At 38.1% G+C, this 25451-nt stretch overlaps 1 protein-coding gene across 1 annotated transcript; it reads right to left on the reverse strand.

The window, feature by feature from the left end:
• Window positions 1–491: 491 nt before the first annotated feature.
• LOC133822422 (uncharacterized) lies at window positions 492–1475 on the reverse strand. Its single transcript, XM_062254756.1, has 2 exons — window positions 732–1475; window positions 492–588 (listed from the first exon to the last, which is right to left on the reverse strand). Exons 1-2 carry the CDS (start codon window positions 1473–1475, stop codon window positions 583–585), a joined length of 750 nt encoding a protein of 249 aa, XP_062110740.1. The 3' UTR covers window positions 492–582.
• Window positions 1476–25451: the final 23976 nt, after the last annotated feature.

Consider the following 25451-nt stretch of genomic DNA (forward strand, 5'->3'; position numbering starts at 1 on the left):
TTCCTCTTCAATCATACCATGACAGTAAACCGCTGACTTACTCACATTAGTTTGTAAACCAAAAGTGTCAGAAAATCTTTTAAACCATTGCAGCAGAAGCACTATTGATTTGTAATCTCCTATACAAAACAGAAGAACATCATCTACGAAACACAGATGAGTTAATTTTAGATCCTTACACATGCAAAAATGGAAATCAGTCTTGCAAGCAACCTTAGCTAAGGTTCTTGATAAGTATTCCATACAGATGACAAAAAGAAGAGGAGATAAAGGGTCCCCTTGTCTTAAACCCCTCTTAGACTCAAAGAAACCATGAAGCGAGCCATCTAAAAGCAAAGAAACCGAGGAGTACGCACACAAATCATAATCAGCTTCAAAAACTTAATTGGAAAATTTAACGCCATAAGCATTTCCTCTAAAAAAAATCCCAATCAACGATATCATAAGCTTTTTTCAGGTCTAATTTGATCATGCAGCTGGGATGCACATTTTTCCTTCCATAGCGATGAACTATATCCTGACAAATCATGACATTATGAGCAATAAAACGCCCATGGATGAAACCCTCCTGATTTTGAGCAATTAGGCCTGGCAAAAATAATTCTGAGCCTCTCACAAATCAATTTTGTAGCCGCTTTATACAATACATTGCAACATGAACTTGGACGAAAATCACCAACAGTGGCAAGACATTGAGATTTTAGAATAAGGGTGATTGTAGTAGTATTTACCTCTTTGAGCAATTGCCCCGAATCGAGAAAGGATAAAACAGCCTTGCTAACTTCAGCTCCAATAAGAACCCAATTAGATTTATAGAAGCCGCTACCATAACCCTCCGGACTCGGAGCCTTCTGATTTGGAATGGAAATGATGGCTTGCTTAATTGCTTTTGGCATGTAATCTTGGAGGAGCAGCTGCTGATGCTCTTTAGAAACTAGAGGCCCCATGTTGATCACAGATCTTAGCATCTTTTTTCTGTTACACATTTGGGTACCTAAGAGGTCTTTATAAAAGGAGAGAAATGCCTCAGTTACCCCATCCTTAGGGTCCACCCAATTCCCATGCATATCCCGAATGGAGTAAATAGTATTGTGGGATTTTCTTTGTTTCAAGCTTTGATGAAAAAGCTTTGTATTGTCATCACCCTCCTTAAGCCAATTAGCCTTAGCCTTTTGTTTTAAAAAAGCCAAGTAATTTTCCTGGCATCCTCTATAATGATCACGGGCATCAAACTCTTCATTAATTTTCTCCACATTCAAAGGATCTGATTGAAGATAATGTTGAATCTCATGCATATGATGCATGGCTTGCAAAACTTGAGCAGGAAGATCCCCAAAATGCTCATTATTCAGCTCTTTAAAGGTCCATTTTAACCTTTTAAGCTTCTGGACCACTTGAACACATGGAAGTTCCTGAAACCTCATAGACCCAATTTCCTTAATTTTCTCTTGATAACTCGGAGCAGAACTCCTCATATCAAAATAGCGAAATGAATTTTTCCCCTATCAACTCCGGATAGGCTGACCAAAGAGCAGGGTTGTGATCAAACTCTCCTTCTGGTAAGAAAACAACTTCAGCAGTAGTGTATAGGGACATCTAATCAGAATTAGACACCACTCTATCTAATTTTGCATAAACCCTATCTTCTCCACTTTGCTTGTTATTCCAGGTATAGTAATTACTGGTGCATTTAATATCACTAAGTTCACAAAAATCCATGCAATCTTTGAAATCCAAGCAACTCGATTTGTGACCCCTCACAGTAATTCTTTCCTCGCCATACAAAGTTGCATTGAAATCACCCACCATAATCCAAGGATCAGCCGTATTCCTTTTGAGATTTTTCAAAGTATCCCATAAGCTCATTCTCTCACTAGGTTTGTTGAAGGAATACACAAAAGTAGCATGAAAGCCTGGCTTTCTCTTCGGTTGAACATAGCAGTGAATACATTGTTCGGTGCACAATAGAACATTAACATCAAACGACTCTTGCTTCCAAGTGAAAATAATTCGGCCCCTAGGATGCCTAGCTAAATTAGTTGTGAAACACCAACCCTGAAACAACTTCAAGTATAATTGCCCCAACCATGGACCTTTAATCTTTGTCTCAAGTAAACAAACCAAACCTGACTTCTTATTATAGAGGAAATTCTAAACCTCCTGCTGCTTCTGCAACTTATTAATACCCCTCACATTCCAACTTAAAAGTCTATCCATGGGGTTCTGGAGGTACTCCCCCTCTCACCATATTAGCACTCATGTCTCAAAGAATTGGATCAAACTGTAACTCTTCCTCATTATCATTCAGAATTCCAAAAGTATTCTCAACATTTACAGGAATCACCTTCTTTTAAGTAACTTTCCTAGCTGTATGCACCATCTGGACGCCTTCCTTATCTATGTCTTGTTTCCCTGTTCCGAAGGAAATAACATTCTCCATAATTGTGTTTTTTGAAACTCCCAGTCCGGTTGCATTTTCTTTGCTCTGTTCGAACTTCCCATAAGCCTCAGATGTTGTGACTATGTTCTTAGGCTGCCAAACTGCTTTATGCTTCATCTGAGTCTTAGCCTGCTATGTTTTCGACATTCAGATTCTTCATGCCCCATCCCTTTACATGTCAAACAAATTGTCGACTTCCATTCATAGTGAATGTCCAGGCGTATCACTTCATCTTTTTCATTCACAAAGCTAATGAAATTTGTAAAAATCTGAGTCAAATTTACCTCCATCATCACTCTAGCAAACTACAGTCGGTCCCTATTCTTCGTAGCCGAGTCTTCTCTGATTGGCTTGCCCACCTGACCAACAATCTTGAATAAAGAACGGGTGCCCCAATATTTTAATTCCAGATTATGAACTTGAACCTAAATTGGCACTGATTGGATATTGTCCTTCAAGAAACAGACATTAGGATCCCAAGCTTTGAGCATCAATGGCTTTTTGTCAAAGAAATGATAACCTTCTGCAAGTACCCTATCTCTGTTTTCCATGGAGGTGAACTGAATTAGAAAGAGGCCATGCTTCAATAATCCTATTTTATCAACCCTTGAATTCCTCCAAATTCGCCTAAAGTAACCCTCCATTACCTGGATTGGAGGATTTGCACCTAAAACCCAGCAAACCACTGATGAATTCCATAAATTTACCTCATCTTCTATGTCTTCTTCCTCAATTTTCACATAACCACCGCTAGGCCCAAACTCCAGAGAAACCTCCAGAACAGGTTCCTTTGAATCCACCATAACTTCATCTAAATTCTTATGAAAGATAGGAGGGGAAATATGTTTTCCAATGGTACCTTTTGATTTCGCAACTCTGGTCATCAACGTGAAGAAATTTCGACGAATCTCCAAATGCCTCTGCAACAAACTTTCAGTCTCCTGAGGAGTGAGAATATTTCCTTCATGAATCTCATATGGTTCACTATCAGAGAAATCAATCACCTCGATTCCCAGCAACTCATCCATAGATTTCTTTTTTTTGCCCACATTAAATGATGTCGGCCCTTTCTTCCTCACCGAATCATCCTTCGTCTTCATTGGAGTGCTCTTCTTCCTCACCAAAATTCACTTTCTCCTCCTCCTTGCCATAGCCGCAGCTCAAGCTGCAAGAGAGAGAAAAAAACTTCTACAAATATTATTTGCAAGTGGCTGTGATGAAGGTTATAAAATATAAGTTTTTTCTTAATTATAAAAATATATATAAATTTTCTACTGAAATTTTTGTGGATGGACAATTTTAGTTACAACAAAACTACACAAAATTATAATAAAGTTAATATTAAAAATAACACAATAATTACAATTAAAAAAACCTTAAACTATTGCATATGAACAATAATAAAATAATAAAATATGAAAAAAATATTTAACTAAGACAAACTTATAAAAATAATATTAATATGTTTCTTTATGTAAAACCCTAATTTGGTTATCTTAAATAGACAATATATTTTTTAACTCAAAAGTATTTTTTGACAAGTTTGAAGCAATTGTTCTCGTAGGTTTATGATCTGACGTGACAACTTGTTTTTTCCAGATTTGTTTTCTGAAGTCTTAATTCTCTAGCAATCATCATATTTGTTTATGGTAATTTTGTACTTGAAATTTCGTCCATATATATTGATATTCACTGAGAAAATATTATTTTATTTATAAGAAGACTTTCTTTAAATAAAATATACCTTTCATTTTTAGACTTTGAGACTTTTAGTCAATTGATTAAATAATATTTTGTGATATTTTTTATTGAAAAATTCCGTGGTAATGGTTGGCTGTGAAAAGAAAGATTAAAAAAAATGTAGTTTCATTATTTGAAAAATGAAACTTTGTGTAATAAAGAAATGAATTTCAAATTTCAAATTTAAATAATTTTCTAATCATTTACTGCAGATCATGTGCTAAACTAGGAAATGATTTGAAATTCAATTGATCAATGTATTCGCTGGAATGAATTTGGACTGTCAGTCTGTTCAGATACATTATTTGTTGAGTCAGTTTCCCAATCTGTATCAACAGAATCTCACAGACTTGTGAAATTTTCTAAATAAAGAATTTGTGCAATTCTCTCTTTGATTTTTGTAGATTTCGTGAACTTCTTTTAAAGACCATTTCAACTATAAATAAAAGACCAAGCAGCCACAAATCCTTAGCTCTTTCACTTCTCATTTTTTAATATCATTTGTATTTTTGACAGAGCTCTTTTTGTGAGATGAAGAATGAATACCTTAATCTAGTATCTATGAGTTGTGTAGTTTCCTTTTGTATTCATCTATTTCGTGAAGAAACAAGTGTCATCCATTGATCACGAGTTCAACAATCTTCGGGAGAAAATTTTGCTAAGAATTTCTTCGTGAGAAGAAATCATTCATCAACCTTTGAAGGGAGTTCAAGAGCGTTGGTGTCTCATCAAGAAACTGGATTTTTGAAGGGTATACAAAAACTTACAGCGTAAGTATAGAGGGAGTATATCTATGTATAAGCCAATTGTGATTTTGTACTTTGTGATACCTTACTAATCAGTTTCATCTTTGGGCATGGCCCCGTGAACTAGGTTTTCCAAACCACATAAAAAATCTCTGGTGCTGATTTTTTTTATACTCGCTTTTTTATTTCTATAATAATCTGCTCAAACAACTGGCTTAGTCGTTAAATCAGATTTAGATTCTATCAATACAACTTAATCACTATTCTGCAATCTATTAAGTTGTTTAATTTAATCACTTAGTAAACATTAAAATATGAAATTTCACTTTCCTTTGAAGGTTTCTTCTTTTTTGAAGAAAACTTTTTTTTTTATACAATAAGAAATTGAACTTCTATCCTTTCTCCATACACTCCAAAATTCAACTAACTGAGCTAGCCTCAAGTGGCATTATTATTTCAACATTAGTTGCACATAAGTATGAAAACAATATTAAAATTCATCACATAAAATACAAAAAGAAGAGTTGAATGTGTGCCTTCATATTTTCATTTTTGTTGTCTTATTTTTTATTGGAAAGTTGGTGATGAAAATATCAAATCTTTTAGAAGAGTTGCACTTATATACCAAATTAAAAAATTTGGCTGCAAGAATACCAAACATTATATTTTGGGTGTGGACGTTAGTAACAAAGTGTTAAGTGAACTTTAATTTAAGGGAAATTAGCGGCCAAAACACTAAATTTTTCGTAAAAGCTACACTTACATACCAACTTAATTTATTTATTTTTTTAAAAATAGGGCTTCTTTAAAAAAATTATTTAATTAAAAGGAATTTGGAATTTTTTTTATTAATGAATACTTTTTAGTTTTATTTTTTTATTAAATAAAAAACCTAAAATAAAACTTAAAAATATTCAATAATCTAAAAGTTCTAAGGTTCTTTTAATAAAATAAAGTATGAAATGTTTTTTAAACAAAAATTAAAAGATTTTTAAATTTATTAAAATTGATTTTTTTTCAAAAATTATTAATGTTAAAAAATCTAAAAATAATCATTAATTAAAAAGTTTCAAGGTCCTTTTAATAAAATGAAGTTTGAAATATTTAAAAGAAAAACTATTTTTTTTTTTATAAATTGAGATTTGGTATATAAGTGAATCTCTTTTGAATGATTTGATATTTTTACTGCCAATTTTTCATAAATTAAAGTCCAGTTAACAAATTGTACCAAAATCCCACCCAAAATGTAAAATTTAGTATTTTCTCCACCAAATTTTTTGTGTTTGATATATAAGTGCAACTCTTTTGAAATATTATGTAATTTTTTCCCACTAATTTTTCTTTCTTATATGCAAAATTAATATCACAATAAACAATACGAGACTTTAGAGTGTAAAAAATACAAAAAACATAAAAGTGAAATGTGTAAAAAAATAAGAAAGAAAGGAAGTTATATATACATACACAACGCACAACAACTTTCATTTATTATGTATTAAAAAAATATCGATATACAACGAGAAAAAGATATGATTATATAACTACTAGGATTGTTCAAGTCCCAGCCACTTAGTGCATCACCCATTTTACTTTTATTAAAAAAAAAAGTACAAATCTTTAAGTCCCAACAATATAATGATGAAGGCACTTGGTCCTTGACAGGCTTTTAGCTTTTTTTTTTTTTTTTTTTAAATAATAATAGATCTTTAAATTTGGAGGGACCTTGGATAATGCCCCAAATTTGGGTTGGCCCCGTCTTGACCTTTCTAACTCGTCACTCATGACTCATCGCCTTCAAATTAAGGTAGTTATTAGAAAAGGTTTCTCTTGCACAGTGAAATATGAGATATAGTCCTATTAATTACCAAAAAATTATATATAAAACTATTTTATATATACTATTTTTTTATTTATATATATTAATCTTAATTAAAGATTTACATTTTGAAGTGATATTGCTATCTTCTAGTATAATAAACGATCATATCATCCAAGCATTTATGCAATACTCATACCAAAGTCTTCCAGATCATAATCTCAGCACAACCGGACGTATGTGGTCATGTGGAGATTCGGTAGGATAATTTAGGACTTCAGTACTTTTCTCAACCCATGAGATCAATATAGTTTGGGTAAAGAGTATGGTTAAAACAATTTATTTTCTCTCTTAAAAAAACTATCTTTTAGTCCAAAACTAAATATTTCGTTATGTGTGTTGTTTTTATATTAGTCATTTGGGTTGCATTAAGTAAAACAACTTTAATTAATAATAATAAAATAAAACATAAAAAATACCACAGGTACTATGGCACTTGGTATGCGCTAATCATATTTCAGGGACAATAACAAGCGTGTAACTTGGGATGCACATTTTACCCATGGGGGCATGAATAATTTTCAATATTTTAATGTTAAATGGGGCGGGGACGAGAATGGCGCTTGGGCCCCGTTTAAATTATTATATATTTTTGTAATATTTTATATGTATTTTATATCTTTCTTTATGTGTTATTGTAGTATATTAGTAATGTTTTTAATATTTTGAATTTTATTTGGGAACATGTTTAGTATTTTAAATCATAAATATTGTGCAATATTTTAATTTACATATAAGTTACTATTTTTATTTTAAAATCTTTATCTAAAATTGATTTTTTAAATAAATGGTTTCCCCTGAAGATTCCCCGCCCCAATAGGGGATTCCCCACCCCTTCCCCAACGGAGAATAAGCGGGGATGGGGCAGGACAAGGATTAAAATTATAAATAGGGACAGAGATGGGGATGGGGACGAGGGAGCACTCCCTGTCAATTTCCCGCCTCGTGTTTATCACTACGTGTAACTGTTGTACAGTTACAATAGATAATTTTCCAATTTATTTTATTTAATTAATTCAATTAAAATAGATATTATCTATTACTATATTTAAAATATATTTAATTAATGCAAAACTAAATCCTTTATTTAATTAATTAATAATTACAAAATTACAATTAATTAAATAATAAATATATTTTTCATAATTATCTCATAATTACGTATTTGTTTGGAAACTAATTTTCTTAACAAGTATACACATACTTGTTCTATTGCTACTCTTACCATGTAAGGGTGCTCATCCGATCCGATCCAAGCATTTTTACCCCTAACCAATTAAAGGTTGGATGTTGGAAATCATCATCCAATCCAATCCAATTTGGCCTCAAAATCCAATCCAATTGTAATTGGATATCCAATTTTTTGTAATTAGATTAGTTTAGGGTAATTGGATTGGTTTGGATCCTGAGCACCCCTACCATGTAAATTGTTTACAGAGCCGATCCGAGGACTTATAAACCTATAATTCAAATCTCCAATAAATTTAGATTATTAATTAAACTCTTTAATATAATAACTTTATTTAATAATCTCAATATTATTCTACTAAAAATATGAAATTGCACTCTTATAATTTTAGACTATATTTACTGAGTATTTTATTAAGTATCTATTGATATAATCACTCCATGCAATTTATTCATAATTAGAACTAAGTTAAATTATCATTTTACCACTATAATTACCTCTTTATCCTTAAGTATCATTAATTCACTAGCGAACAATTAATTTATAAATCTTTTATAAATTAGAGGCCTCAAACTGTTCAGTTCCATAATTAACACTTAAGGGAACTATTATTCAATTTTCTTATGAAGAAGACTTGGATTTCATATCGGTAAATCATGTCCCCAACCATCTACATCAATGAGCCCTCAAAACAAAAGTTTCTAGCCTGATCATTCTAACAGACCCTAACGAGTGAATCAAATGACCCTGTTATCCAAAAAATTGGCATTGATGACGTGGCAAGTGGTCCCTGGACACGTGGCTGACACCTGGGAAAGTTCTGCTAGAGTATCGACCAGAAGACGCGTTCGGAGCAGTAAGCAGCCTAGTCTTACCTGCGACCAGTCTGGTCGATAGTTCCGCATACAAAGCAACATTAATGAGAAGATCTTTGTATATCCCGAATTTAACTCACACAATCTCCTGAGTATCCGATTATTCAGGAGAGAATATCTGTAACAATCTTTTGTAATCCCCCTTGAGCCTATAAATAGCAAGAGATAGCTCAAGGAAGGGACTTTTGGCTTTTGAATCATTTGAGACTATAGTAATTCTCCTAGTAATATGGTATTGTTCTTGAAAGGTTAGTGGAACTCATTGAACCCTTGTTCTTTGATCACTCCTTTGATTCTCATATCAATAACAATCTAAGTGGACGTAGGTTATTACCAGATCCTGGGGCCGAACCACTATAAAAACATCATGTTGTTATTACTTTTTGTCATTGCGTTTCTCTCTACACATTCATTCATATCAAGCATATTCTGACTCCGTGTCAGTTGGCCAAATCCTGGGTCAACAAACCCAAATAACGTAAATTGGAGTTCATGATAACTTTATAATTTAGATCAATTTGCATATGATCATCAAGTGATATGATTATAACTATTTATGGTAAATGATATTTTAATAAAGTGTTAAATACATATCGGGTCTAGTCCCATATAATCTTATTATATAAAGTACATCTACTAAGATGTCTATCTACATCAGTGATCCAAATCTAGATCACATGTATTCATAATACCAGCGGACTATAATAGCAATGTTTGATTAAAAATTCCATAACTTTAACATAAACTACAGACTACTTAATTCATTATCTATAATATTAATCCTTTTGTATGCATACAAAATTATAGACATTAATGAATTAGGAATTTTCTAATATTTATCTAAAAATTATTCAACAATAATAAATGTTAATTATATAAAAATATTTCTTTTATAAATTTCATAAGTAATGAACTACTTTCATTCATTTAAGGGCACCATACCCAACACTAGCAAGGAGTAGGTCGAGCTCATAGCCCTACTTGATGGTCATATGCAGGTCAAAGGTCCAAAGTCATGTCAAAGTAGCACACTCTTCCTCGTGATTTTGTGAGGTCATAAGTGTGTAATGAGCTTCATTCATGTTGCGAGTTACATACTAGTTAACCTTATTGCGTGGTGAGGTTGATCTTTTAATCTATAAGGCATATGCTAGTTGACTTCAAGAATTAACACCATCTCCAATATAATATGTAAATTTTGTGTTATATTTGGCACAAAAAATGATTCAGTGCTATTTTTAGTTCAATATTTGCAATTGTACTGCAATGCTTATTAAGTCTACGCTATAGTCTACGCTGCTAGAAAGGATTAAAGAGGGTCAGTTGGGTGATCCACAGCTGGTCAAGATTAGAGAGGATGTCTTGGCTGGAGCATCCAGGGATTATACAGTGTCTGATTTGGGGTTGTTGAGATATAAGGGACGGATATGTGTTCCGTTAGACACTGCGTTGAGGCGGGAGATTCTTGATGAATTTCATACTACACCTTACTCTTTGCATCCAGGCACCACAAAGATGTACCAGGATGTGAGATCATTGTATTGGTGGCCAGGGATGAAGAGAGATGTAGTAGAATATGTGGCTAAGTGCTTGACATGTCAACAGGTCAAGGCTGAGCATCAGAGGCCGGCAGGGTTACTGCAGCCTCTGGATATTCCAGAGTGGAAGTGGGAAGACATCACAATGGACTTTGTGGTGGGCTTGCCCAGGACTGTTGGTCAGCACGATTCCATTTGGGTGATAGTGGATCGCTATACCAAGTCAGCTCACTTTCTGCCAGTGAGGACTACTTATACTGTTGACCAGTATGCAGATCTCTATGTGAGAGAGATCGTGCGCCTCCATGGAGCTCCTAGGTCGATCGTGTCAGATCGGGACCCTACATTCACTTCCAAGTTTTGGAAGAGTTTACAGACAGCCATGGGTACACAGCTGAAGTTCAGTACAGCTTATCATCCTCAGACAGATGGGCAGTCTGAGAGGACGATCCAGATATTAGAAGACATGCTGCGGGCAAGTGTACTGGACTTTGGTGGATCATGGAGTAAGTATCTGCCTTTGATAGAGTTCTCCTATAATAACAGTTATCAGTCTACCATTGGTGTTGCACCTTATGAGATGCTATATGGTAGGAAGTGTAGATCACCCATTCATTGGGATGAAACAAGTGAAAGGAGATACTTAGGTCCTGAGGCAGTTCAGAGGACCAGTGAGGCTATTGATAAGATTAGAGCTCGGATGCTTACTTCTCAGAGTAGACAAAAGAGCTATGCAGATCCCAAACGCAGGAACGTGGAGTTCCAGGTAGGAGACTATGTCTTCCTTAGAGTCTCGCCATGGAAAGGGGTGAGAAGGTTTGGGAAGAAAGGCAAGCTGAGTCCCAGGTTTGTAGGTCCATTTGAGATCCTGGAGAGGATTGGTCAAGTGGCTTACAGGCTAGCTTTGCCTCCGGCGTTGTCGGCCGTGCATAATGTATTTCATGTTTCCGCTCTTCGGAGGTATGTATTTGATGAGAGTCGTGTTTTAAGTTATGAGGATCTGGAGCTTGAGCCAGATCTCTCCTTTGAGGAGCAGCCTGTTCAGATACTTGATCAGAAGGATAAAGTCCTCAGGAACAAGACAATACCTCTGGTTAAGGTATTGTGGAGGAACAGTAAGGTCGAGGAGGCGAACTGGGAGCTGGAGTCAGATATCCGGAGTCAGTATCCCGAGCTATTCAGGTAAATTTCGAGGACGAAATTTCCGTAAGGAGGGGATAGTTGTAAAGCCCCGGATTCCCTATTATGGTTAATGGCTGGATTAGTATGCCAAGAGGGCCATAACCATTTAATTATGCCATTAAATGTGTTTATGCATGTTTATGTGAATTATATTATGATATGATGTTATATGCGTGCATGTGGGTCCACATGTAAATGGTTATGCTATTCTAATAATTTGGCCCATTGAGGGTGAATTTGTGTATTTGGGTGCATAACTTGATTTGTGAATGAGATCCCATTATTATGAAGATATATTCGAGCTATTCGGCATGAGACGGTCATATATGATGGATTAGCGGTTTTGTCGTAACGGGGTCAATTTTGGGGTAATAGAAATGCCTATTTGATGAAAAATTGGGAATATTTGAGATCAGGGTGAAATTTCGGAGGTTTTGACTACAATGTCCCCGGGGGTGTTTTTGGGACCCCGAGCACTAGGTTTTATTTGAGGTTACTTAAGCTTGAGGTAGCTGTCAGATAGATCGTACGATAAGAAAACCTCTCGTTCTTCCTTTTGATAGCCCGTTTTACCGTTTGAGCATTTTCGGAGATATCTCGAGTTCTAGGAGTCGGAATCAAGCAAGGGTTGAGGCGTAGCGATCCTAGGAAAGATTAGAAGCTTCTTAACCAAAGGATTTGACGGAAAACAACCCAATTGAAGGTAATCGAGGTTTAAGTTTTGAGTTTTCCGAGTTTCTAAGCTTTGAATTGATTTTGTGAATTGTTGAGTTTCCAATTCGTTTGAACCTTGGGTTTTGAGGGTTTTGGTGCATGGGGAAGCTTGGGAACTTTGCTTTGATGATTGGGGAATGTTTAGGTATGATTTTGGAGGCTTTGGAGTGATAAAATCACGTTTGGGAATGGCCCAGGGTGGAGAGCCGCGGCCCTGTTCTTGAGGCGCCGCGACCTTTCTTTGAAGAAGCAGGTGGAGGCTTTGTGCTTGCTGGGCGCCGCGGCCCTTGATGGAGGGCGTCGCGGCCCTTACCTCTGGGAACCCTGGGGGCCGCGGCCCAAGGTGCTAGGGCCGCAGCCCTTGCCCTGTTTTCGCCCCGGTTGCTCGTTTTGACCCCGGGAACTTAGTTATAGGCCTCGGGAGTGTTCCTACCACTTTGTTTAGTTGGGATTGATCTTTCGGAGGCTAGATTTTGGTGTGGGAACCTATGTTGATCATTATTATTAATGATGTCTCATGTTTGGTTTAATTAGGTGACTGCTAAAGGACTAAAGGTTGATCGTTCTCACGGGTCGTTCTTTTAATCTTTCTAGCTCGACTCTGAGGTAAGAAAACAGTGTATGATTACAGTTGCACCCTGTATAGATATATGACATGCATGGTTTGATATTAAGGCATGTTGGTTGATATAAGTGGACGTGGGTTGCATATTAAATGCTGATTACCTGTTTAAGACACTGACTAGTCAGGGACCGACTCGAAAGTCGATGATCACGCGTTGAATGGCTCTATGGCATTAATGCGGGACCGACCCTAAGGTCGAAGAACTTATAAGCGCTTGCCTGGTCTATGACCAAATGTCTATAGCCAAGGTATATGACCCCAGTGACCGTTTATCACATGGCTGAGGGACGTTGTCCATAGCTTTGACTCTAGAGTCGTGGGGAGGGTTATGTTGGTGACTATTCACCTTGCACCTGTCCTAATTGAACTTATGAAAGAATCTCTTATCAGTTAGGCCTGGTGACCCTATCGTCGCATGGCTAGAGGGAGCGATGCTCATTATTGTGACTTTTGGCTATTGCCACCTATTTGTTGGAGTGATAGTCCTGAATGGTTATTATGATCGTTGTTGACATTATATCATGCTATATTGTGTTTTCTTGCTGGGCCTTGGCTCATGGGTGCTATGTGGTGCAGGTAAAGGGAAGGAAAAGCTTAACCAACCCTGAGTGGAGAGTGTAACGCCCCAACTCCTGGGACCGTTACGGTGTGCCTTGTAAATAGTGCTAAACTCGCTAATCGAGTCATTTGGCCAAAATCGTGATCTAAGTATGATTAGCGGTTTAGGGATTAAACATTTTGGTTAAGATATAACGTTTCACTAGAACGTTTAACATATACATTGGGATCCCAAAAATACAATTCAGAGTTTATTACAGAAAATATTTACAACAGGTCGTTCTAAGCGGCAAAACAGGGTTCAACCCTAGTTCCACTTCAAACCTCGGTCGTGACGGACGAGCAGCTGCATATGTACACGTCATCACCTAAGCCCTCCAACTCAAGGATGGTCTAGCTTTCTCTTGCTTTTACCTGCACCGCATAGCACCCGTGAGCCGAAGCCCAGCAAGAAAACATAATGCTTTTCATAAATATTATCAAATGATTATCATTATAACCACACTGAACATAAAGCTTTCAAACCAATGGGTGCACATCACATGATTCTAGCGGGAGAGTGGCTGTTAAGTAAGCCACCAGCCTCCAAGCTCTGTTTTGTAGCGGGAGAGTGGCTGTTAAGTAAGCCACCAGCCTCCAAGCTCTGTCTTTTAGCGGGAGAGTGGCTGTTAAGTAAGCCACTAGCCTCCAAGCTCTGGTTTCTAGCAAGAGAGTGGCTGATAGGTAAGCCACTGGCCTTCAAGCTCTGTTTTCTAGCAGGAGAGTGGCTGATAGGTAAGCCACTGGCCTTCAAGCTCTGTTTTCTAGCAAGAGAGTGGCTGATAGGTAAGCCACTGGCCTTCAAGCTCTGTTTATTCATCGACCCTCAGGGTCGGTCAGGCATTAATGCTCCTTGAGTCATTCAATGCTAGTAATCGATTAGATCTAATCTCTGTTGGCTTGCGTGATTCACGCTAAGGCCGTTCTGACAAGTAAGACAGCGCTTCCTGACCTGTGTCCAGTAACACTTCCGAGCCTGACAAGTAAGTCACAGCCTCACAGCTGATACTAACACTTTTGTCGATTCTGTATTCAGTCCATACACAATTAAGCAATGCTATCAATATGTATCATATGCCAGTTATCCAAGAATAGGGCATTCAGCATGCTTACTAAACAGTTTCTAGCACAGTCATGATCATGCACAAACGCAGAGACTCAAGCTCTGACCAATCTCATATTCATCGTTCATGGCATTCCCTATCACATGTTTCTCGTGCATTACATGCATCACACTTAATTATCCAGCATGCCTCAATAACAGTCATATGCAAATGGGCAAGATTTGCCAAGCATTCATTATGCTAACAATGTTTACATTTAAACATCCAACATGCATCAATCATAGCCATGCATGTCATACTCAATAGCCAATCAACATGCATCATAATAGCCATGCATGTCATGCTCAATAATCAACCAACATGCATCCATAATAGCCATGCATGTCATATATACACAGGGTGCAGTTTTCTTACCTCAGATTCGAGCTAGTACCAATATAAGAACGATCCTTGAGAACGATCAACCTTTAAGTCCTTAGCGGTCACCTAATCATAACCATATATGGAATACCATTAATAACATGATAATCAAAGGTCCCACACCAATATCTAGCCCCCAAGAGATCAATCCAAACTAATCCAAGTAGTAGGGACACTCCCGAGGCCCATAGCTAAGTTCCCGGGGTCAAAACGAGCAAACGGGGCGAAAACAGGGCAAGGGCTGCGGCCCTAGTACCTTGGGCCGCGGCCCCCAGGGTTCTCTGAGGCAAGGGCCACGGCGCCCAGCGAAGACAAATTCCTGACACCTGCTTCTTCGAACTAGGGCCGCGGCGCACAAGAACAGGGTCGCGGCCCCCAACCCTGGGCCATTCCCAAACGTGTTTCAAGCACTCCAAATCCTCCAAAAACATACCCAAACATTCCCCAATCATCAAATCAAAGTTCCCAAGCTTCCCAATACTCCAAAACCCTCAAAACCCAAAGCTCAAACCAACCAAAAACTCAACAATTCACAAAGTCCAATTCTAAGCTTTAAAACTTTAAAAACTTCAAACTTCAAACTTAAATTACCTTCGATTGGGTTGTTTCTCGTCAAATCCTTCGATTAAGAAGCTTTTAATCTTTCCTAGGATCGCTACGCCTCGACCCTCGCTTGATTCCGACTCCTAGAACTCAAGATTTCCTCAAAAAGGTTCAAACAGTAAAACGGACTGTTTCAAGAGAGAACGAGAAGTTTCTAACGTACGTTCTTATCTGTCAAGCTACTTCAAGCTTAAGTAACCTAAAATAAAACCTAGTGCTCGGGGTCCCGAAAACACCCCCGGGGACACAATAGTCAAAACTTCCAGAATTTCACCCTGATCTCAAATATTCCCAATCTATCACCAAATAAACATTTCTATTACCCCAAAATTGACCCCGTTATGACAAAACCGCTAACTCATAATCTAAGATCGTCTCATGCCACATAGCTCGAATATATCTCCAAAATAATGAAATCTCATTCACATATTACAATACGCACCCAATAGGCCAAATTACCAAAATGCCCTTATCATTTTAAATACTCCCATACGCACGCATTTATCATCATATAATAATATAGTTCACATTAACATGCATATATTCATTTTATAACATATTAAATCAATTATGGCCCTCCCGGCCTCCTAATCAAGGTCCTAAACCTTATTAGGAAATTTGGGGCATTACAGAGAGCTTGGGCGATGTTGTGTACATACAGGGCCGCTTGACCGCCACGGTCAAGGAGTTCTCAGAGGGACTAGGGGTTTACCCTATTTTTGCCACTTAGGCCGGCGGGGATTGTAAATTTGGAACTGTAGCAACTCTCTTTTGTATTACGAACTACTTGTAAACTTTTTGAAAGGCTCATGAGCAGTTTGTTTACTTAATGAAATGTACCCTTTCCTTTTTGCTGGTTTTTCACCTTAACCTGATATTAACACTTAGATCACGTTTTTAACCAAAGGACTCGGGTAGCGGGTTAAATTTCCGGTTCACCGTAACTGTTCTGGGGTAACCAGGGCGTTACACAAGTCTTGGCCGACCTTATTGCGGAGTTCACCGAACTCCCAGACAGCGAGCAGTGCGAACATCCTGAAGCGCCTAAGCCTCAAGACAAAGCTCCTTCGTGGAAGCTATTCACGAATGGTTCATCCAACGAATCCCACGCTGGAGCGGGAGTGATATTGATAACGCCGGAAGGGCATCGATTTCACTGCGCCATCAGGTTCGACTTTACCGCGTCAAATAATGAAGTAGAATACGAAGCACTCCTCGCTGGTTTGAGAATGGCAAAGGATATGAGCATAAAGACGCTTGATATCTACAGTGATTCACAGCTGGTGGTGAACCAGATCCTGGGAGAATATCAAGCGCGAGGCTTGAAAATGGTGGCCTACTTAAATAAATCAAAAGATCTGCTAGCCCAGTTCACGAAGTACACCCTACAACAAATCCCGCGAGATCAGAATTCAAACGCAGACGCCTTAGCCAAATTCGCGAGCGCGAAGGATGCTGACACTTTGAACATCGTGCCAGTAGAGAGACTGAGTGAGCCAAGCATTCAAACAATCGAATCCAGCATGGAGATACGGATGGAAGATACATGGATGGCACCTTATTTGGAGTATCTAACAAATGGTACGCTACCAACAAATAGAAACAAAGCCAGAACTCTACAAAGGCGAGCCGCTAGGTACATACTGGTCGGAGGTGTTATGTACCGAAGAGGATATTCAATGCCACTACTTAGGTGCATTACACCAGAAAAAGCTAAGGAACTCATGAAAGAGGTGCATGAAGGCTTCTGTGGGGATCACGCTGGGGGGCAGAGTTTGGCAAAGAAGATTCTAAGGCAAGGCTACTTCTGGCCAACTATGAACGAGGATTCGATGGAGTTTGTACGAAGATGCGATAAATGTCAAAGATTCTCCAAGATTCCACGAGCAGCTCCAAACAAATTAAAACAGATGCAAAGTTCGTGGCCTTTTGCAGTATGGGGAATAGATTTGATTGGATCCCTACCTACAGGGAAAGGCGGAGTAAAGTACGCAGTCGTAGCAGTCGATTACTTCACCAAATGGGCTGAAGCTGAACCGCTCGATACCATCACGACCAAGAAAGTCCTTGACTTCGTTATCAAAAACATTGTCTGTCGATATGGTTTTCCTAGAAAGATAGTTTCAGACAACGGGACTCAATTCGACAGCGACTTATTCACCGATTTCTGCGAAAGACATGGAGTCATTAAAAGCTTTTCTTCAGTTGCACACCCCCAGGCGAATGGGCAGGTCGAAGCCGTGAATAAAACTCTTAAAGACACCCTGAAGAAGAGACTCGAAGAAGCTAAGGGAGCATGGCAGAGCAATTGCCTGAAGTCCTCTGGTCGTATAGAACGTCTCACCGAACAACGACAGGACATACTCCATTTTCCTTGGCCTACGGATATGAGGCGATGTTGCCTGTCGAATTAGATCCCCCCTCACATTGACATCTAACATACGACCAGGACCAGAACATGCAACTGATGATGGAATCCCTAGACTCGATTGACGAAATACGGGAGAAGGCCCAACTCCGAGTTGCCGCATACCAACAAAAAGTCGCCCGGTACTTTAACTCCAAAGTTAAAGAAAGAAAATTCAACGTCAGAGACTTGGTGCTACGATGAGTTTTCTTAAATACCCGCGACCCCACTGCTGGAGTGCTCGGACCTAATTGGGAAGGGCCTTACCAAATTGAAGAAGTCCTTCATCCGGGCACCTACAAACTTGCACGCTTAAACGGAGATCTCGTTCCACGCTATTGGAATGGAGAACACCTGCGCAAGTATTATCAGTAAACAGTCCTTTTTAAAGGACTGGCTTGTATTAATTTTTCTTTTTACAAGTTTAGCAAAGAGGGTTAGCCACGCTATATGGATAATCGCTCGTACATGTAAGATTCTATTTCAGAATCACTCGTAAAGACATGTTTAGTCCATTTTTAATACAAGATTATAAGGGACTGTGCGCAGCCAGTCATTCTTGCCAACCTTTGTGAATTTATATTTACAAGTATTTGTTCATTACGTGTGTTGTTTTGCTGTATTACAAGTATTATTTTACGCATGAATAGGAATGTTCGAACAGGTCATGGTCAAGGCAAGTGACCAAGGACCTAAAGCTCCTCGATCACTTGGGGGGCATATAAGGCACATCGATAGCAAAGCATACCATGAGGTATGTAAACACATGAATAAAATAAGTGAAAGCATGCTAAGGTACTTAGAGTATTTTTCAAAATTTATATTTTGTTAAATCATGCCAAAGTACTATGCTAAGTTCGGTCATACGGACAAATGTTATAATAAATGAAAATATTATAGCATCATGCAACATTTTACACCGCAAGCATCACTGCTTGGATGTAATTGTTCAAGTAAAAGAAAAAGATTTACTGTCCGTGCAGCAAAGTTTAAAATAAATATATTGTCTTTACATCACGACCCGTGGGTCGTGTAATCAAAAAGAAAGAAAAAATAATGGAAAGGATCAAGAGGCATTTGGGGCCGGAGGGTCATTAGCAGTATTCTGGTTGACAGCATTCTCAACATCCCCTTCTTCTTCAGCACCAGCCAGGCTTGGGGAAGCAGGGATCCTCGCTCTTGCCTCCTCTTCGGCCAGTTGGGCAGCACAGCGGGCCAACTCGGCAGCCCTGATATCCTCTGAAAGAAAGCTAAAGTCGGCTCCCTGATTGTGTTTCCAGAAGTTGTAGAAACATCGGAGCGTCGTCCTCTTATACTTTTCCAGATTTTTGGAGTTGTCGAGCTCTAGCTGCTTTACTTTGCCCTCAAGAGTGGCGATGGCCTCGTCCTTAGGCTTGAGCACCTCTTCCAACCTTCTGATTTCGCGAAGGTGAGTGCGGCTGGCATCTTGATAATCCTACCTCGACTTTATTTCAGCTTCCTTTACAGCTTCAGCCTCCGACAACTTTGTCACCGCAGTGTCCCTCTGTTGGACCATCGCCTCCAACTCCTTGGCGTGCCTGGCCTCTACAGCCGAAAGCTCCTCAGCTGCCTTCACTTGGTACCCCTCAATGGCCTTAGCCCTAGCCTGCTCGATGGTGGCTTGGGTGCGGGTGCGAGCAGTGGTGGCGGACAGCAAAGCCTAAAGACAAAGGATAAGAGTTAGAACCTGTGGCAAAGACTAAAAGACTAAGGCCAAAAGGATTAAAGAAGTACTTACGTTGGCTATCTCGTTCAGGGTCCTGTTCAGGATCAGGTCGACCGTCATGTTTTCTGCCTCAACCATTGCATCCTTGACACGGTCATTTTTCCCGATGTACGCGTGCGGTCTTTTGCTACTCGTACGGTACGGCTCGAGAGTTTGGCCCCAAGGGTCTCTTCCCGCCTATCTTGTTCCCTGCTAGGTGCAGCCGGAGGAGGGTTCTTTGGGGCCGGAGGAGGGATCTTTGAAGCGGGAGGAGTCTCTTTCTCGGCAGGAGCCGGAGGATGAATAGTAGTTTGCCCAGCTGGCACGTCCCTGGGAGGGTCCTCTGTTCGACCTTTCTTGGCCGGTCTCTGGCTTGTTTCGCCAGTTTGTCTCCGCGACGACTTCCTTCGGAGCTGAGGAACTTCTTCTTCCTCCTCAGCATTGTATAGATCGAAGACGTTGGGAGTGGCCATATCTGCACACAAGAAAAAACATGTAATGGGTAAAGATAAAAACAGATGAAGACTATCGATCAAAACGAAGAAGAAGGTCACAAAGTTAGTACCCGAGCTACAACTACTGGTTGGTATACTATTGACTCTATTAGTCACACACTCATTATCTGGCATGAAGAACTCTGGCCCTAAATTTGGAGTATATGTAAAGTTGCCTTCCTCGTCAAACAAATGATAGGGAATTGGCAAGCTACTTAAAAGCAAAATAACTTTACCATTTTCATCAGAGGATTCCCCCAAGTCCACAACTGGCTCTTTAGCCTTTTGTTTCCCCTTGCCTTGGGGAGCAGAAGGCCTTTCTGCGGAAGGATTGCCCGTGGGCTCCCTGATTGTAACCCCCATTGGCCTCCTTCGGGGAGGGGACGCGGGAGGTTGCTGCTCGGGAACCCCCTCGGCAGTGGCATCGTCTACCACAGACCCTCTTGTTTCATGGCGAGGAGCCAGGAGGCTAGACAGCCTCAAGTTTTCATCGGTGACCAGGGACTTGACGCTCTTTTCTGCGTCTGTCATCCTGGCCAGTCTGTTGGACCTCAAGACCATGTCTGGTGTTGGGGTCGGACGTAACCATGGGCCTGAAAGACAAAGTGCAATTTGAGAAAAATGAAAGGAAACTCTTTGATTAAAGGTATCGACCAGTCAAAGACAAGCAATTACCTCCTCGAGCGAAGGCCAGGTTGTTGCTGGTTATGTCCGGTGTAAGGAAGTACTCCTTACTGTACTGCCCCACGTTCGATATATGCGTGGTGTCACTCAGGAACGTCCGGTTGGTCTCCTGGTGACAGAAGTGGAAGAAACCTGTTCCATATTGTTGCGGGTTGGATTTAAGGTCAAAAAGATAGCTGACCTCGTGAGGGGTAGGTTCTGGCCATTTCTTGAGTTTGTATAGGATATAGAGTGCGGCCAGCATTCTATATCCGTTTGGAGTAATTTGGAAGGGGGCGACACCGAAATAATTGGCCACCCCCTCGTAAAAAGGATGTAAAGGGAGGAAAGCCCCCACCTCTAAGTGATACCGAGACCAGGCGCTGTATATGCCCCCAGGGAGGTTAGCCCTTTGGTCTGCGGCAGGAATTATAAAGGAAACCCCTGTAAGAGGGTATTTCCTGAAGTAGTTAGCAACCATCCGCACGGTCACTGAGCTGGTCGGAGAAGTATACCACTCGACATCAGGCAGATTCTGATGGCGAGGGTGGGCCCTGGTTTGGATATTAGGGTCAGGAATAGGATTTTCTCGACCACTGGTCGAGGGAGCCCTAGCCTGCGAATCAGGCTAGGGAGAAAGGTTTGGACTATTTTCAGACTCAAGTCTTTTCTTGCCTACGGATTTGGAACGGGCCATTTGAGGAGGAGAAGGACGGGGTCTAGTAGAAGATCGTGAGAAGGGAATCTCGTGAACTCGGTCGGCCGGTTGTTCTTCACCCTCGAGCAGCTTAGCGAAAAGGTCGTCGTCGATGGGCCGTTCACCTCCCCACAAATCTGGCATCAATGTCTGCAAACAGAAGAATGGGGAGGTGAGGATAAAGAATTTTTAAAAGCTTTTTAGAATAGCGCTAGTCAAGTATGAAAGCCAAGCTTTTATACAACAGCATTCTAACAAAAATCTAAGTGTTCCATACGAACAGTTTGAAAGACGGATCAAAGGGTGAAAGTAAAAAGTTTTTCAAAAAAGCTTTTTCAACTCCCCTTAGGGCGGGAAAAACCTATTTTCCAACTAGCCAAAAAATTGGCATTGATGACGTGGCAAGTGGTCCCTGGACACGTGGCTGACACCTGGGAAAGTTCTGCTAGAGTATCGACCAGAAGACACGTTCGGAGCAGTAAGCAGCCTAGTCTTACTTGCGACCAGTCTGGTCGATAGTTCCGCATACAAAGCAACATTAATGAGAAGATCTTTGTATATCCCGAATTTAACTCACACAATCTCCTGAGTATCCGATTATTCAGGAGAGAATATCTGTAACAATCTTTTGTAATCCCCCTTGAGCCTATAAATAGCAAGAGATAGCTCAAGGAAGGGACTTTTGGCTTTTGAATCATTTGAGACTATAGTAATTCTCCTAGTAATATGGTATTGTTCTTGAAAGGTTAGTGGAACTCATTTAACCCTTGTTCTTTGATCACTCCTTTGATTCTCATATCAATAACAATCTAAGTGGACGTAGGTTATTACCAGATCCTGGGGCCGAACCACTATAAAAACATCGTGTTGTTATTACTTTTTGTCATTGCGTTTCTCTCTACACATTCATTCATATCAAGCATATTCTGATTCCGTGTCAGTTGGCCAAATCCTGGGTCAACAAACCCAAATAACGTAAATTGGAGTTCATGATAACTTTATAATTTAGATCAATTTGCATATGATCATCAAGTGATATGATTATAACTATTTATGGTAAATGATATTTTAATAAAGTGTTAAATACATATCGGGTCTAGTCCCATATAATCTTATTATATAAAGTACATCCACTAAGATGTCTATCTACATCAGTGATCCAAATCTAGATTACATGTATTCATAATACCAGAGGACTATAATAGCAGTGTTTGATTAAAGATTCCATAACTTTAACATAAACTACAGACTACTTAATTCCTTATCTATAATATTAATCCTTTTGTATGCATACAAAATTATAGACATTAATGAATTAGGAATTTTCTAATATTTATCTAAAAATTATTCAACAATAATAAATGTTAATTATATAAAAATATTTCTTTTATAAATTTCATAAGTAATGAACTACTTTCATTCATTTAAGGGCACCATACCCAACACTAGCAAGGAGTAGGTCGAGCTCATAGCCCTACTTGATGGTCATATGCAGGTCAAAGGTCCAAAGTCATGTCAAAGTAGCACACTCTTCCTCATGATTTTGTGAGGTCATAAGTGTGTAATGAGCTTCATTCATGTTGCGAGTTACATACTAGTTAACCTTATTGTGTGGTGAGGTTGATCTTTTAATCTATAAGGCATATGCTAGTTGACTTCAAGAATTAACACCATCTCCAATATAATATGTAAATTTTGTGTTATATTTGGCACAAAAAATGATTCAATGTTATTTTTAGTTCAATATTTGCAATTGTACTACAATGCTTATTAAGTCTAGTTTAGGTGTATTTTTAGAGTTGTTTTAGGTTTTATTTTTAAGGTTTATTATTATTTTGTGCGGAATTACATTTGGTTTGTGTTGTTTTAGGTACTTCGGACTTGACAGGTGAATTGGATGATAACTGAGGAAATTTGAGTAAGAAACGGTGATTTTAGGGGAGTTTTTGAAGTTGGATTAGCACAGCCGTGCTATTGGATTTTTAAGGATTTTTCGCTCCAATCATTAGCACCCCTACGCTACATCTAGTGCAGCTGCGCTATCAGAAAATCAAGCCTAGCGTCCCTACACCATTAATAGTCAGAGAAGCCCAAAAACCCAGTTCAAAGTGCGCCCTTGCGCCACTTCGAAGAAAATTTATATTTTGAGCGCTTTAGCGAGGGTTTTTTTTGGTATTTTCACTTGTAATCATTAGGGCTCTATTTTAAACACATTAAGTACGTCTTTTATCAGTTTCTGAACCCTGGGGGAATTGTGAGAGCCTCCACGGAGTTTGGCATAAGCACTTCAATCGTCTTCAATTCTTCTTCTTTGTTTCTCACTATTTTCTGGTTTTTTTTTTTTTTTTTTTTATGTTTTTCCTTTTTATTTGGATGTTGATTATTAAGATGTTGAACATCTAAGTTATTTTTCTAGAGTGTTAATGGATTCTCCTGAACCTTTATTTTAAATTAATGCAAATTTTATAATTTCAATTTTATCTTGTGATTTATTCAATTTGAATCTAATGTTTGTGAATGATTGATCACCATTGACATGAAATATATGGTTTTGATTCGAAATCTAAGAAATGAGAATTGAATATGATGTAATTGAATGAACATAGATTTCATATTAGGATAAGAGTGCCTATGTGGTCTGTGTAGTTTTAGGGTTGTTAATCTTAATGTCTATCTTATGTTTATTTATCACAGAGATGTAGAAAATTTACATAGAATTAAGACTTATGTATCCTAGTACAAATATAAGTTATCATTGTTGACCTGCTATCACAAGAGAAAAATTGAATAGTAAGATTTGTGTTAATGAGAAATAAATGGGATGGTTGATGAAATTGATTGCCCTAGTTATTAATCCATTAAATTTTCTTAACGTTGTTAATTTTCAGTTCTTGAAGTTAATTTCAATTTTTGTTTTAGAATTTTAGTTAATTTTTGTGACTTGATTATCGTTAGCCAAATAGAAATATGAGTTAATTCTTGGTACTTAATATATAATTCTCGTAGGAACGATCTCACTTACTCTTTATTACTTGTTACAATTAAGTGCACTTGCGTATCGATTTTACCCAACAATACCTAATATGCAAATTAACTAAAAAAATTCAACAATTCATTTAATATTTATTGATAATATGTAATTCTTTTTTTTTTTTCATTTTTTTTGAAAAATAATATTTGAGTCTCACATTTTGTTTTATTTTTTTCTTCTCTAAATTTGCTTATTGATATATAAATGAATCATGTATTCTAATTTTTTTTACTAAAAATCATTTATTCGAATTTATATTAAGTATATTGTGATATAAGTTTGTTTAATATATTCTAATTTTGATCCTAGTTTCCCTCGAGACGTTTTTTTACGCTCATTACAGATTCATTTTTATTTCACAATATTTTTCAAACTTCATTGTTGCCAGCCAAGTAGTATGATTCTAACGATCTGAGTTATAATCTTTACGACGAATAAATTCCCCATAAAAAAGTACAAAATATTACCCCAAAAAAAGGGAATATATTCTTTGCTTTGCATCTGCGTGCAAGTGAGGGGACTCCTCAGTTTTTAAATATTTAAAAATTTATAATCAATTTGGTTAATTTTTTCTAATATTACAAAAAAAAAAAGCATTAAATTCCTCATAAAAAAAAAGTACATATAGCTCTTCTAGAATGAATCTCTGGTCTGGTTCCTTCCATCTATGTAGATAAAGTATTTTTTTTCATCTCATATAAGTATATTATTTTCATCCTCTTTTTGACTTTTTTTTATTTAAAATTTCCTTTTAAATTCTTATTATTATTTTTTTATTCTTTTCCCTTATCTTTCCTAAAAAATTATGATCAATTTGTAAGTAT

Source organism: Humulus lupulus, chromosome 3, assembly GCF_963169125.1.
Source record: "Humulus lupulus chromosome 3, drHumLupu1.1, whole genome shotgun sequence".
Taxonomy (NCBI): Eukaryota; Viridiplantae; Streptophyta; class Magnoliopsida; order Rosales; family Cannabaceae; genus Humulus; species Humulus lupulus.